Source organism: Ictidomys tridecemlineatus, chromosome 2 (assembly GCF_052094955.1).
Source record: "Ictidomys tridecemlineatus isolate mIctTri1 chromosome 2, mIctTri1.hap1, whole genome shotgun sequence".
NCBI lineage: Eukaryota > Metazoa > Chordata > Mammalia > Rodentia > Sciuridae > Ictidomys > Ictidomys tridecemlineatus.
The window spans coordinates 196,791,931-196,807,804 of NC_135478.1; the positions used below are offsets into that span (position 1 = coordinate 196,791,931).

General features: G+C 37.8%; 1 protein-coding gene across 5 annotated transcripts in view; it reads left to right on the top strand.

Moving 5' to 3' along the window:
* Col28a1 (collagen type XXVIII alpha 1 chain) overlaps nt 1-15,874 on the top strand; it is a 176,511-nt gene that overhangs the window by 90,162 nt on the left and 70,475 nt on the right. For all 5 annotated transcript variants that reach the window (XM_078040379.1, XM_021730704.3, XM_078040380.1 and 2 more), the window contains exons 26-27: nt 9,457-9,525; nt 11,927-11,995. In XM_078040379.1, the coding sequence (XP_077896505.1) occupies nt 9,457-9,525; nt 11,927-11,995 (138 nt within the window). The remainder of the gene's footprint in view (nt 1-9,456; nt 9,526-11,926; nt 11,996-15,874) is intronic.

A 15,874-nucleotide genomic window follows, 5' to 3' on the forward strand; every position in this document is an offset into this window, starting at 1 on the left:
GCATTTTTTCCAGCTTATCTCAGAAATTTGTTATATTTATTTGTTTGAATTAGGATCCACTTGATGTCCACACACTGCATTTGATTGAGCTGTCTCTGAAGTCTCTTGTAATCCTGGTTTGCTCCTCCCTCATTTTTTCCCTTGCATTGTCTTTGTGCATGTGTTATTTGTACTTGGGGATTTTGCTGATGGTATGTTGTGGTGTTGTTTAATGTGTTTCTTTGTCTTCTGTATACTTTTGCAAACCAGGAGATCTGGAGGCGGGCTCTGATCCCCGTCTAGTTTTTCTTGTCCAGGCTACACATAGGTGGAGCTGTATATTCTTCAGGAGGCACAAGGTGTCCAGCCATACCCTTTCTAAGCTCCAAACCACATCCTGGAAGGTCAGAGGAGAGCAGGAACAAAGCAGAGAGAGAGAGAGCCATCCTGTTTGGGATGGGGTTGGACTGAAGAATTATTTTGGATAAAACATTTAATAATTCTAGGTAAAATCTATTTAACGGCATTCACTCATGTTCTGTTTTGTTAGGGTGGGTCAGAATGCTTGGAAGAGAAAAGATCTGTCTCTTTTAGGAGATATCAAAGTCTGTGAATCAGCCAGGTGTCATTGGAGGCATCACACAGTGAACATACAGATACTGCCTTTAAAATATTTCAGAGCTACTCAAGAAAGAAGGGATCATAGACATATAGCTCCATGTTCTCACTTGGAGCTCTTGACCTGGGAATGACCATTTAAACAGGGAGGAACTTGAGGGTCCATAGGAGAGAAGTGTTAGAGAAACAATTAGTACCTGGAGCCTCATAAGAACCCAAGCACTGAGTGGAAGGGATGGAGATGGGAGACCAGAATCATTTGCCCCTTAGCAAAAGAGAAGTACATAATTATGAAAGAAGGGACTTAGACAGTTAAGTCAATAATAAAATGTGGTTTTAAAGTAACCCTCATTCTTTTGATTTAATCTAGAAGTATTTTGGAAAGGCATAGATCTTGGAAAAGAGATGCAAAGTCTGGCTCTGATTCTCCTATTTTTTTTTCTTTGTAACTTTATTGAGGCATATTTCACATTCTAGAGTAAATCTATAGTTCTTGCCTTACCACATTCTCTATCCATTTGCTAGCTAATGGCATTAGGTTGTTTCCAGTTTTGAGCTACTCTGAATAATGCTGCTAAGATCATTCATTTGAAGGACTCTGTATGGACATATGTTTTTATTTTCCTTGGATATATGCCTAGAAGTAAGATTGCTGTATCATGTGATAAATATATATTGAACTTTTAAAGAAATTGTCCAACTGCTCCCAAGGAGCTGTGCTAGCTCTTGTGAGGGTTTCTTCTTCTCCATATCATCTAGCCCAGCTTTTTAATAGTTATGTAGAACCAGGTAAACTTTGGTTTTCTCCTGAATAAATCAGGGTAGCAAAGTGAGCTGCTCCAAGTGCCTACTCCATGCTAGACACAGTGATAGGAAAAGTCTCATGCCTTGCATCACGTCATAGATTTTATCTCCTCATATTGATAAATTCACTGGGTTGGGTAGACTAATCATCATTGTAATCAGGGTTGTTGTGGATACTAACTAATATTAAATAACATATATGGACATGCCTAGCATAATTTCAGGCATAGAGAAGGTGATTAATGAAGAGGCTTTTATGTCTCTGCTTCTGTCCTTTGTTAGCATTTCAGGGAGACCCTAAGCACAGGGCCTGAACTCCGTTTATTGGATCTCATCACTTTTCTGGTAATACCGGTAGTTTTCCCTAATGAAACTGCCACACCTTGGAGAAACAGAAAAGGCATAGAATTTACACTGTGGTCATAATCTCCCTAGGGCACAAATACCATAGAGCCAATCCCTAAGTCAAATAGCATAATTTTTGTTGCTTAAAACAGTAACAGGAACTAGTTCAGCCTGTGGTTATGTCTCCTAATGGCTGCTTTGTATTCTCCTGTGCTCTTTTGTCCTCTATTCACAATAGTAGTAATTACTTTCCCAAAATCTAGAAAAGGGAGTTCTGAAAAAAGTACATAATTAATGCTGCCAAGAAGTTAATTAACTTGATTGACTTAAAGTGAATCTTTATTAATTGCTTTAAATATTGTACAAATGGCAATAAGAAATGAAAAAAAAGGGAACAGAGTGATAATAACAAAAACTGCATGCTGTTGGCATAAAAACAGACATATAGACCCATGATACAGAATAGAAGACACAGAGATAAATCCACACATCTACAGGCATCTGATCCTTGACAAAGGTGCCAAAAACATACATTGGAGAAAAGGCAGCCTTTTTTTAAAAAATATTGTTATATATGACAACAGAATGCATTACAATTCATATTACACATATAGAGCCCAATTTTTCATATCTCTGGTTGTACACAAAGTAGTGTCACATCCTTTATGTCTTCATATATGTACTTAGGGTAATGATGACCCTCACATTCCACCATCTTTCCTACCCTATTTCCCCTCCCATCCCCTCCCTCCTCTTTTCCGCTTCTCTGATTTAAGGATGAATCAGCATCCTTAAATCAGAGAAAAGTTTAACTGGGCATTTGGTTTGTTTGGATTGGCTAATTTCACTTAGCATTATCTTCTCCAACTCCATCCATTTACCTGAAAATGCCATGATTTTATTCTCTTTTAATGCTGAATAATATTCCATTGTGTATAGACACCACATTTTTTCTTTATCCATTCATCTATTGAAGGGCATCTAGGTTGGTTCCACAGTTTAGCTATTGTGAATTGTGCTGCTATAAACACTGATGTGGCTGTGTCCCTGTAGTATGCTGTTTTTAATTCCTTTGGGTATAGACCAAGGAGTGGGATAGGTAGGTCAAATGGTGGTTCCATTCCAAGTTTTTCAAGGATTCTCCATACTGCTTTCCATATTGGCTACACCAATTTGCAGTCCCATCAGCAATATATGAGTATGCCTTTTCCCCCACATCCTCACCAACACTTATTGTTGTTTGTATTCTTAATAGCTATTATTCTGACAGGAATGAGATGAAATCTTAATTTTGATTTGCATTTCTCTAATTGCTAGAGATGTTGAACATTTTTTCATATATTTGTTGTTTGATTGTAAATCTTCTTCTGAGAAGTGTCTGTTCAGTTCCTTGGCTCATTTATTGATTGGGTTATTTGTTTTTTTGGTGTTAAGATTTTTGAGTTCTTTATATACCCTAGAGATTAGTACTCTATCTGATGTACATGTGGTAACAATTGGTTCCCAAGATGTAGGCTCTCTGTTCACCTCATTAATTGTTTATTTTGCTAAGAAGAAGCTTTTTAGTTTGAATCCATCCCATTTTTTTATTCTTGATATTAATTCTTGTGCTATAGGAGTCTTATTAAGGAAGTTGGGGCCTAATATGACATGATGAAGATTTGAGCCTACTTTTTCCTCTATTACACATAGTTTCTCTGGTTTAATACTAGGTCTTTGATCCATTTTGAGTTGAGTTTTGTGCATGGTGAGAGATAGGGATTTAATTTCATTTTGTTGCATATGGATTTCCAGTTTTCCCAGCACCATTTGTTGAAGATGATGTTTTTGGTGCCTTTGTGTAATATAAGATAACTATAATTATGTGGGTTAGTCTCTGTGTCCTCTATTCTGTACCATTGGTCCATCCGTCTATTTTGGTGCCAATACCATGTTGTTTTTGTTACTATTGCTCTGCAGTGTAGTTTAAGGTCTTGTATAGTAATGACACCTGCTTGACTCTTCCTGCTAAGAATTGCTTTAGCTATTCTGGGTCTCTTATTTTTCCAAATAAATTTCATGACTGCTTTTTCTAATTCTATGAGGAATGTCATTGGGATTTTGATTGGAGTTGCATTAAATTTGTATAGTACTTTTGGTAGTATGGTCATTCTGACAATATTAGTTCTGCTTATCCAAGAACAAGGGAGATCTTTCCATCTTCTAATGTCTTCTTTAATTTCTTCCTTTACATTCTCTAGTTTTTTGTTAAAGAGTTCTTTCACCTCTTTCAGTAAGTTGATTCCCAAGTATTTTATTTTATTTTTGAGAGTATTGTAAATGGGGTAGTTTTCCGCATTTCCCTTTCAGAGGATTTGTCACTGATACATAGAAATGCCTTTGACTTATGAGTGTTGATTTTGTATCCTACTACTTTGCTGAATTCATTTACTAGTTCTCGAAGTTTTCTGGTGGAATTTTTTGGGTCTTCTATGTATAGAATCATATCATCAGCAAACAGTGCTAATTTGAGTTCTTCTTTACCTATCCATATCCCTTTAATTTCTTTTATCTGTCCAATTGTCTGGCCAGTGTTTCAAGAACAATGTTAAATAAAAGTGGTGAAAGAGGGCATCCCTAAATTGTTCCAGTTTTTAGAGGGAATACTTTCAATTTTTCTCCATTTAGATTGATGTTAGCCTGGGACTTAGCATAGATAACTTTTATAATGTTGAGATATGTTCCTGTTATCCCTAGTTTTTCGAACATGAAGGGGTGTTGTATTTTGTCAAATGCTTTTACTGCATCTGTTGAGATGATCATATGGTTCTTATCTTTAAGTCTATTGATGTGATGAATTACATTATTGATTTCTGTATGTTGAACCAACCTTGCATCCCTGGGAGGAACCACACTTGATAGTGGTGCACTATCTTTTTGATATGTTTTGTATTCAATTTTCCAGAATTTAATTGAGAATTTTTTGCATTTATGTTCATTAGTGATATTGGTCTGATGTTTTCTTTCTTTGATGTGCCTTTGGTTTTGGAATCAGGGTGATATTGGCTCATGGAAAGGGTTTGGAAGTGCTCCCTTTTTCCATTTCCTGAAATAAATTGAAGAGTATTGGTATTAGTTCTTCTTTAAAGGTCTTTTAGAGCTTGGCTGTGTATCCATCCAGTCTTGGGTTTTTCTTGGTTGGTAGTCTTCTGATGGCATCTTCTATTTCATTGCTTGAAATTGATCTGTTTAAATTGTGTAGAATATCCTGATTCAGTTTGGGAAAATCATATGACTCTAGTGATTTGTTGATGCATTTGATATTCTCTATTTTATTGGAGTATAAGTTTTCAAAATAATTTGTAATTATCTTCTATATTTCTGTAGTCTCTGTTGTGATATTTCCTTTTTCATCAAGTACATTAGTGATTTGAGTTTTCTCTCTCCTTCTCTTCATTATCATGGCTAAGGGGCTGTCAATTTTATTTATTTTTTCAAAGAACCAATATTTTGCTTTGTCAATTTTTTCAATTGTTTCTTTTGTTTCAATTTCATTGATTTCAGCTCTGATTTTAATTATTTTTCTGTCTTCTGCTTTTGGTGTTGATTTGTTCTTCTTTTTCTAGTTTTTCAAATGTAATGTTAAGCCATTTATTTGTTGACTTTTTCTTCTTTTAAGGAATAAACTCCATGCAATGAACTTTCCTCTTAGAACTGCCTTTATATGTTCCAGTGATTTCAATATGTTGCATCTGTGTTCTCATTCACCTCTAAAAATTTTTTCAGCTCCTCCTTGATGTGTTCTGCAACCTATTGTTCATTCAGTAGCATATTATTTAGTCTCTAAGTGTTGAAGTAGCCTTTATTTTTATTTTTTCATTGATTTATAATTTCATTCCATTATGATATGATAGAATGTAGGGTAGTATCTCTACTTTTTTATATTTGCTAATATTTGCTTTGTGGCATAATATATGGTCTATTTTAGAGAATTATCCATGTGCTACTGAGTAGAAAGTGTATTCACTTGTTGAAGGATGAAATATTCTAGATATGTCAGTTAAGTCTAAGTTATTGATTGTATTATTGATTTTTATAGTTTTTTTGTTCAGCTTTTCTTTGGAAAATCTATCCAGTGGTGAAAAAGATGTGTTAAAGTCACCCAAAATTATTGTGTTGTGGTCTATTTGACTTTTGAACTTGAGAAGAGTTTGCTTGATGAATGTAGATGCTCCATTGTTTGGAGCACATATATTTATAATTGTTAAGTCTGTTAGTGTATGGTTCCCTTGAGCAGTATGTAGTGTCCTTCTTTATCCCTTTTGATTAACTTTAGGTTAAAGTCTACTTTATTTAATATGAGGGTGGAGACCTCTGCTTGCTTCCACAGCCCATGTGAGTATTATGATTTTTCCCAACCTTTCACCTTCAGTCTGTGAATGTCTTTTCCTATGAGATGAGTTTTTTGGAGGAAGGCTATTGTTGGGTCTTTTTAAAAATCCAATCTGTTAGTCTATGTCTTTTGATTGGTGAGTTATGCTATTAACATTCATTATTGAAACATGATTTGTATTTCTAGACATTTTTGTTTATTTTTGGTATTGAACTTGGCTTGATTTCTCTTCTGAATAGTTTTTCCTTTAATGTAATACCTCCCTCTGCTGATTTTCATTGTTATTTTTTAATTTCTTTTTAATGGAATATTTTGCTTAGAATGTTCTGTAGTGCAGGCTTTCTAGTTGTAAATTCTTTGAACTTTTGTTTATCATGGAAGGTTTTTAGTTAATCATCAAATCTAAAACTTAGTTTTGCTGAATATAAGATTCTTGGTTGGCATCCATTTTCTTTCAGAGCTTGATATTTGTTGTTCCATGATCTCCTGGTTTTGAGGGTATGGTTGAAAATCTGCTGAAACATAAATTGGTCTTCCCCTATATGTGATCCAATTCTTCTTGCAGCTTTTAAGATTCTATCCTTCTTCTGTATGCTAGGCATTTTCATTGTAATGTGCCTTGGTGTAGATATGTTGTAATTTTGTACATTTGGTGTCCTGTAAGCCTCTTGTATTTGGTTTTCCAATTCATTCTTCATGCTTTGGAAATTTTCTGATATTATCTCATTGAAGAGATTATGCATTCCTTTGGTTTGAAACTCTGTGCTTTTCTCTAGCCCAATAACTCTTAGATTTGGTTTTTCGATACTGTCCCATAATTCTTGGATGTTCCATTCATCATTTCTTACTTTGTTCACTGTGTGGTCAACTTTATTTTCCAGATTGTATACTTTGTCTTCATTATCTGACTTTCTTTCTTCCAAGTGAGCTTGTCTGTTGGTTATGCTTTCTATTGAATTTTTTATTTGGTTTATTTTTTCCTTCATTTCAAGGATTTCTGGCTTTTTTTTTCAGAGTCTATCTATTTCTTGTAGTCATCCTTTGCTACCTGCATTTGCTCTCTTATCTCTTTGTTGGAGTGACCAATTTTTGTCTGTATTTGCTCATTTAGGTCATTTTTAAATTCACAGATCATTTTGATTATGAACCTTCTGAACTCCTTCTCTAACATTTCATCAACTTCATTGTCCATGGTTCTGTTATTAAGTATCCTGGTTTTTGTGGGGGGCACTTTCCTCCCTTGTTTTTTCATATTGTCTATGTGTCTGCCTTTCTTGCAGTGTGGATATGAGATATTACAGTTTCCACCCTATATCTTGTAGTTTCTGTGCAGATTGTCTGTACCTCACCTTGATGTTGGGCTTCCAGACCTTGCTGGTGTCCCTCAATGTATGCTACTGTAACTAAATGTGGTGGCAGCAATAGCAGAGGTAGTTCCAGATAATAGTGGAGATGCCCTGAGATGGATCCAACATCTTACAGAGATGGGGCTGAAAGGGTGGGCCTTACACTGTCTTTGGGATGCCTGCTCTGAGATGCAGCTGTTTCTAGGCCTTGTCTAATGTCAAAAGGTAGGGGCAACTGTGTGGGGAAGGCTATGACGATGTCTGCAGTGTCCCAAGATGGAAGTGGGTTAGGCTTGGGCTCCCAGGTACGGGGGAGAGGGTGGCGGACTCAGACCTACCCTGGTCCTGGGTCGCCAATATGTTGGTGTAGGCGGATCTGCGCCTGGACTATGGCAATGGTCTGCTGATCAGAAGCTGTGGTTCTGTGCCAGAGCCTGAGCTCCAGTGGGTGTCTGCCAGTGGTGGGACAGACCTGGGCCTACTCTCAAAAGGCAGCTTTTTTAACACATGGTGCTGGGAAAGCTGGTTATCCATATATAGAAAAATAAAAGTAGATTCTTATCTCTCACCCTGCACAAAAATCAACTCAAAATGGATCAAAGATCTAGGACTTAGACCAGAAACTATGTAATTCCTAGAAGAAAACGTAGGGTTAACACTCTAGCATACAGGCACAGGCAATGATTTTCTCAATAGGACCCCTGAAGCTCAGGAAATAATGCCAAGAGTTAATAAATGAGATAGAATCCAATTAAAAAGCTTTTGCACAGCAAAGGAAACAATTAAAAATGTGAAGATGGAATCTATAGAATGGGAGAAAATTTTTGCTAGCTACTTTTCTGACAGAGGATTACTATCTAAAATATATAAATAACTCAAAAAATGTACATCACAAATCAAATAACCCAATGAATAATGGACAAATGAATTAAACACACACTTCTCAAAAGAAGAAATACAAATGGCCAATAAATATATGAGAAAATGCTCAACACCATTAGCAATTAGAAAAATGCAAATCAAAACTATGCTGAGATTTTATCTCACTCTAGTCAGAATGGCAGTCATCAAGAATACAAATACTAAATGCTGGAGAGGATATAGAGGAAAAGAAACAATTTTGTGTTGTTGGTGGAATTGTAAATTAGTACAACCACTATGGAAGTCAGTATGGAGTTTTCTGAAAAGACTAGGCATGGAATCACCATAACCCAGCTATACCACTCCTCAGCCTTTAACCTGAAGAATTGAAGTCATCATTCTATAGTGATACATGCATACCCATGTTTACAGCAGCATGATTCCACAATAGACAAACTATGGAATAAGCCTAGGTATCCATCAATGGACAATGGATGAAGAAAATGTAATATATATATATGTATATATATATATATGTATATATATATATATATATATATATACACACACACACATACACATGGAGTTTCATTCAGCCAAAAAAAGTGAAATTATGTCATTTGCAGGAAAACATATGGAACTAGAGATCATTATGTTAAGAAAAAGAAGTCAAACGCAGAAAGTCAAGGGTCGTTATGTTTCTTCTCATATTGCGAAAGCTAGATAGGAAAAGGAAAAGAAAGATGGGGATGGATCTCATGAAAATCAAAGGGAGATCAGTAAAGGAAAAGGGACCAAAGGGAAAAAGGGGGGATGTGTGCTGGGAAGTGATATTGGCCAAGTTACATTATTATGTTTTGTGCATGTGTGACTGTGTAACAACAAATCCTATCAGTATGTACAACCATAATGCACCAGTAAAAAATGTGGAACAAAAGAGAAATTAAACAAAAGGAGATAACACATAGAGTCAAAATAGGAAAGCGATTTAGGAGAAATGGGCTCAATATCTTAGTGAAATTTGGGTGTTTATAAAAATGTTTAAATATATTTTTGAAAATGCATATTTAACATGAGATATACCCTAAACATTTTTAAACCAATAACTTACCATTCATTTTGTCTTTTTAGGGAGAGCCTGGAGTTAGAGGTCCTCCAGGTCCTGCGGGGCCTCGGGGAATAGGAACCCAAGGGCCAAAGGTGAGTTCTCAGGTCTGTGCTCTATGGGAGAGTCAGATGCAGGTTGAGCATCCCTGAAAATCTAAAAAGTCAAGAATCTGAAGTGCTCCAACTTCCAAAACTTTTGAACACCAACAGGATAATTCAACACCTGACCTCATGTGATGTGAGGCAGTCAAAACCTCGGCCTAAAATTATGCCCAGCTATATGTATAAAGTGCGAATGAAACATAAATGAGTTTTGTACTTATATTTGGATACCATACACAAAAGGTCTCAGTATATATATGTAAAAAGATCTGAAAAATTCCAAAATATGAAACACTTCTGGTGCCAAGCATTTCAGATAAGGGATACCCACCCTGTATCTGTGCCGTCAGTGCCAAACAAGTGAACAGCAACTTCAGAGTAAGTGTTTGTGTTGGTGTTGACTTATTCTTTCCTTGATTACCTATGAAAAGTCTTATTTTTTTCACATCATATAACCTTTTTAAATTTATAAAGCCACATGCTTCCTCAAAAGAAATTAGAAAACGGCCTCCGTTAAGTAGTTCCCAAGAGCTCAGAACATTTCTAGGTTTCGTATCGGCTGTGCTGTCATCAAGAACCATGTCTTTTCTTTGGCCAGAGGTGCTTCAGGTAGCCTTTCAGCAGGTCACTCAGGGGTTCATGTATCTACTGTGTCATATGCCACATTCGCTTGGGCAGACCCTGGGTGCATGGATCTAGATTCATTGTCCCCATAGAAGGCGAGAACTTCCTTTTTCCCCTTTGCCTTTATTTTTATGTCTCCTTCTTTTTTTCCTCCAGTTTTATGATTATTCATCCTTTTATTCTTTTAATCCAGTATTTCTCAGTGAGGGAGATTTTGTCCTTCCCCCTGACCTCCAGAAGGACATTCTGGGCTGTCACAGCTTGGGGTGCTACTAGAATTTAGTGGGTAGGGCCCAGGAACACTGCTAAATATCCTATGATGAACAGGATGGCTTTTCATAATAATCATCTGATTCAAAATATCAATAGTGCTGAGTTTGGAAAACTGTTTTGTTTATTCATTTATTTAGGAAATATTTTTTATTTGTTCAAAAAATGAGGTAAGAAGTATCAGACATGTTCATAAGGAAAATAGGTATGAATGAACTGTCATCATAGATTCAAATTTCAAATAGATGTATGCACATCCAAAATACACAGAGTGAATCTGAACCCCATGATCAGAAGAAAAGACTTTCTGAGTCAAAGATTTTACCGAGAATCCCAGAATTATCAGAATCACAATTTATCCCTTATTTGTCTATTAACTCCATGTGGCATTAAGCTATTTTTGAGCCCTAATAGATCACTTTATATATAAAGATCTCCTACCATCCCCCAACCCCAGATGTAAAAAATCATCTCACTGGATGATGAGAGTATGGATCCACTTATCTTCTTATTGTCATCTTCATTTCTGGTCTTAAATAGTTTTGCAATGAGGAAGTAATTAGATAAAATAAACTTTTTTTTTCATATTGAAATGAAAAAGACTGACTTATATGGTAATGTATATTAAGCCACAATTTTTCAGAGTTTGTTCTATTCAATGTTAATATAGGAGCTTCTGAGATAAACAAAGATAATCCCTATTAGGAGACTTCTTTGAACCTTTCATATATGTGCCATATAACAATCTTTCGGTCCAGACCATACTGCACATATGAGGGTAGGTGTAATGCCTAGTGATGTCATAGCCATCTTAGTTTGTATAAGTACATTGTGATGTTTGTACAAGAATCAGTCACTATGCATTTGTCAGATCATATCCCCATTCTTAAGGGCTGCATGACTGTATTAATGGGCACTGGAGATTTCCATGGGGAGGCACATAGTGTTTTCCAATCTGACTCCACCATTAAAGAGTCTTTCCTCAGAAAACATGGGGTCATCTTATGAATACACCCTGGGAAATGCTGCACTTACTTACTGTCTCATGTTTTCATAGAAAGTTGAATATGGGCCCACATCAACATTCACTATACCTTTAGCTGCAATCTCGACAACATTCACTAAACCTTTGGTGCCATATTGAAGCAGAATAACATGTTACAGGTCCCACAGAATCCTGCATCAGTGGTTGTCAGATTTGGTGTGGGGCAGAGGAGCCAAGCAGGCCCTCTCCTTCAGTCTACTCCTATCAGCTCTGCCTTTACCTCTTTATTTATATTTGGGTTACATGTAAGACTTTGTTTGCAAACCATTTGAGTAGCCTAAAAATATTTAGAACAACACTGCTTTAAATAAAATATAAAATAGCTTAAGGATAGCAAGAAGCTCCTAATTGGGCTAAAGAAAGAATTGAAGCTGAGAGCAGTAATGTTTACATTTTTTTTTCTCCCTCAATCTTCTTACACTTTATTTTCAATTTCTCTCCATTTTCTCACAGGGTGATATTGGGCAGAAAGGTTTGCCTGGCCCCCCTGGTCCCCCTGGCTATGGATCACAAGGAATTAAAGTAAGTGAATGTGATTGTGCTGGAATCCTTGCTCAACTCCACAGGGCGATGAGGAGAAGAGGCTGTGGATAATGCAAAATATAGCTATTGTGAAATGGATTTAATGCAAGGTTAGCAGTTAAAATTGCATCTAGTATTTAGAGAGATCATCCAGAAGTGTAGAAATGATATAAGCACAATAGTTTCATGGAGGCTTAACATTATCAAATTGGTTGGTTGGTGGAAAATTCTGGTGGTTTCTTCTTTGTGGTTTCTGAGCTGAATGGAGACTTCATGCCAGCTCTGTGTTCCCTAGCTCTCTCACCTTCCTGACCTGTAAGCTTCCTTTCCTGGTTGGGCACTTTCCAGTCTTAGCTATGAATGGAATCACATGGGGGAGCTTTCTGAATAGTATTGATATCCTACCCTAGGAGACGAAAATCTGAATCTCTGGGTGGCTAGCTATTGAGTACTGTTCTTTGTTTGCTTGTTTGCAGTACTGGGGATTGAACTCAGGGTCTCCTGCATACTAGGCAAGCACCTCAGCACTGAACTACATCCCCAGTCCTTTTCTAAATTTTATTTTGAGACAGGGTCTTTCTGTGTTGTCCAGTCTGGACTCAAACTTATAATCCTCCTGCCTTGGCCTCTTGAGTAACTGGATGGCACATGTGGGCCACTGTACCAGGCTGGCTACTCTGGTTTTAAAACTCTCTGGGTGATCCTCCTGAGTGGCCTGGGTGAGAATTAGTGCACTGATGCCCTGAGTCTTTGTTACTGGGATTCATGGTATTTGTATTGTGCTTTATTTCTACTCAGCAACAATAAGGCAATCTAGAAAGGGGGTATTGCTAGGGTGTCCCATGTCTCAGTAAACAGTTTGATGTCTACATGTTACTAGATAATTTCAAACAATTCCCTTCCTTCTTCTAACATATTGGTTTTGTTTTTTAACCATCCCATTCCCTGCAATAAATTGGCTTTTATTTATTAACATGCAAAAACTTTGCGAGTGGGCAATTGAGAATTGATAATTGAGATTGACTCTAAAAAAAAGTGGAAACATTCAAAACAGACTCTTCCAAGTAGCAGAACTTCTTAGTAAGTAGGAGACAGCAGGGGCCTAAGATAATAAATGTGAAAATCCTGTGATGGAATTAAACCACCTACTCCTGTGTAGAGAGAGTGAGCTAAATCAAGAGCAAAACTCACTGAATCTGTGTTAAATCTTACAATTCATCACACAACATCTAGGGTTTCCATGGCAGGTCTTTTAAATAACAGTTGTTCATCTGTCAGACTAAGTATCTAAGCAAACAGCAGGCCGCATGTTGTTGATAGCACATAAGCGCCGGAAAATAAAGCAAAAACTCTGCTTCCTATAAACAATATCACTCTCATACTTAATCCTTAAAGTCTACAGTTAAAAGAGGTTAACACCCTACATAAAGTTTTGTATGAATTTTTGTAGAAAACAAACGTGTGTTAGAGCCCTGGGCTTGTTACCAACAGGAGCCCAGCTCACATGTGCTCGGAGTTCATGTACCTTTCTACTTCTTTAAATCTGGTGGTAATTTTTTCCCTTCTATTTTCAGGGAACACTTTTATTTTTTTATTTTTTTATTTGCATTGAAGCACCTTGGGTTGCATTAAGTCAGTCTTCACCAACCATGACTCATCTGGCTGAGGGCCTTTCTTATGCCCTCCAGGTTATGCCATGTTCAAATCCATCCTGAGTGAAACTAGGTCATGAAGCCCAGCATCATAAGGAAAGAAGCAAAGTCAAAACTGCCACATCACATATTCAGAGATAAGAAGCTTTCTCTCCACGTAGGGCTGTGACCTGATGCTACTTGACTGAGGTTGACTCATAAAACCTTTCAAGACCTGTTGGATTGCCTGGTGCTGGCTGGCAGCAGGCAGAAGTATTTCCCTCAGGACACCTACCTCACCTCCTGACCCTTGGTTATACCATCACCTCCAAAGGGAGGGAACTGGAAAACAGTTGGCGGCATTGCTCTGAGTCATGTTAAGACTACATAATCAGTGAAATTTCATTCCTTACAATTGTTTGTTGATGTATTTCCTACAACTTTCCAAAGGCCTTTTGAATCAGAGAGACTTGGTCCTGCTTTTATTCTGCTTAGCAGGCTTTGATGGGAGCCTTTGTTGCTGCTAAGCTTTAACATTGGCCTGAACTACACTCTGTCTCTCTGGGCCTTCTGAGCCTTGGGGACAGTAGGGGCCAGGGCTCAGTCACGGAAGTGATCTGCTTTAGCATGCACCTGACTTTGTTGCTGGAATATTGTTTCTTTAGTTCCGGCGTTGCACCCACCCAGCCAACTGACTGAACACCATCTGTGTTAGGCAGGTAGGCTAAGTGCTGACATAGAAGGGTGAGTGAAAAGACATGAACTTAGTCTTTGTGGAATTTACAGTCAGAAGACAATCAATCTTGCCATTCCAGAGAGAATGGAGGGCAACACAATGTGATGAGTGGAGGTCACAGGAAAAGAACCAATGTCAGAACTCTCACATCACATACAGAGATGAATAAGCTTTCTCTCCACTAATCAGGGTCCCTACAAGATCCTAGAGGCCACAATAATAATTTTGATCTTAACCTTAAAAACAATTAAAAATCAGAGAAGGATCAAGTGATCCATTCAGAAATGACTGACACTGGTTACCATCTGTGGAAGGGATGGACATGACTAGAAGGAATGGGGGGATGGAGCGGATTCCCTTCCTATGCCCTTTCCCATTCATTTGATTCTTCATGTGGAAGAGTGTATTCTTTTGGGATATTTTTCCTCCTGCCTTCCCTGAGACTCTGGGACCATCCAGGTTGCTGCTGTGGCAACCTTGGGTACCATGACGGCATTCCAGTGTTCCCTGCAGTCCCTCCTGAGGCCTAGCTGGCTCTGCATAGCAGAGGACTCCAGCTCCTTGAGGGCCTTAGTGCTTTTCCCCAACCATGAATGTCTGCTGACTGAATGAATGAGTATGAGGATGTGGTCTTTGATCCCCAAATGGCCTTGGCTTTTCGGGGCTGTAGTCTGGATGAGGAGGTTATATAATGCCACCATCTTGTATCACTGTGAGCCTCCGGTATCAACCACTGCCTTAGAGATAGACACTGGACATGTTAATCATCCCATAGATTTTTTGGGAGGGAGAAGGGATGGCATTGTGTCTTGAGGGATTCCTTGATATGCCCACGGAGCTCTTGTGAGGCCAGGAGGGACGTCATAAGGCAGTGAGACATTCAGGTGCGAAAGCCAAGTATGGGCCACCAAGGTTACTGTTCTCCAGTTCTTCAGTTTCCTTTTCTTCATCTATTCAAGTCAGTTTCAGTTTCTCTCAGCCCAGACATTCATTCCCCTAGCATTAAGTAAGGATCAGGAGGTCCTTCCATAAATAAGTTTCCTGATACCCCTCCTTGACTTTAAAGAGTTTCTCGGTTAGATTTGTGGACTGGTTTCTCTTATAACTCTTCTTATTCATGAATTCTTCATTCATTGAAAGGATTACCTTCTATACAACCAGTTTCAGTTCTTCCTTCAAGCTTAAGCGTGACTGATCCAACCCTGGGGCATTGATGGTACTTGCCACATCATTAGTCTGGGGCAGAGGATGGGTTGACTATTTTAGGCCTGGCCAGTTTATTATCAGTGTGTAAAAGTCTTCTCCTTGATAAGCTGGGGAATCTGGTCAACATTGTCTAACAGAAACCCTAATGTCTCCAAAGCAGACACACAGTCATGATTTCAGTGGTGAAACTGTTCCAGAGCTGGCAGACCAAACTCCAGATCAGCTGGACCCATAAATATAAGGCAATTTAGATCGATATGACCTCTGTCTTGTATCTACATTCTGACCTCCATGGTGAAAGAGTCT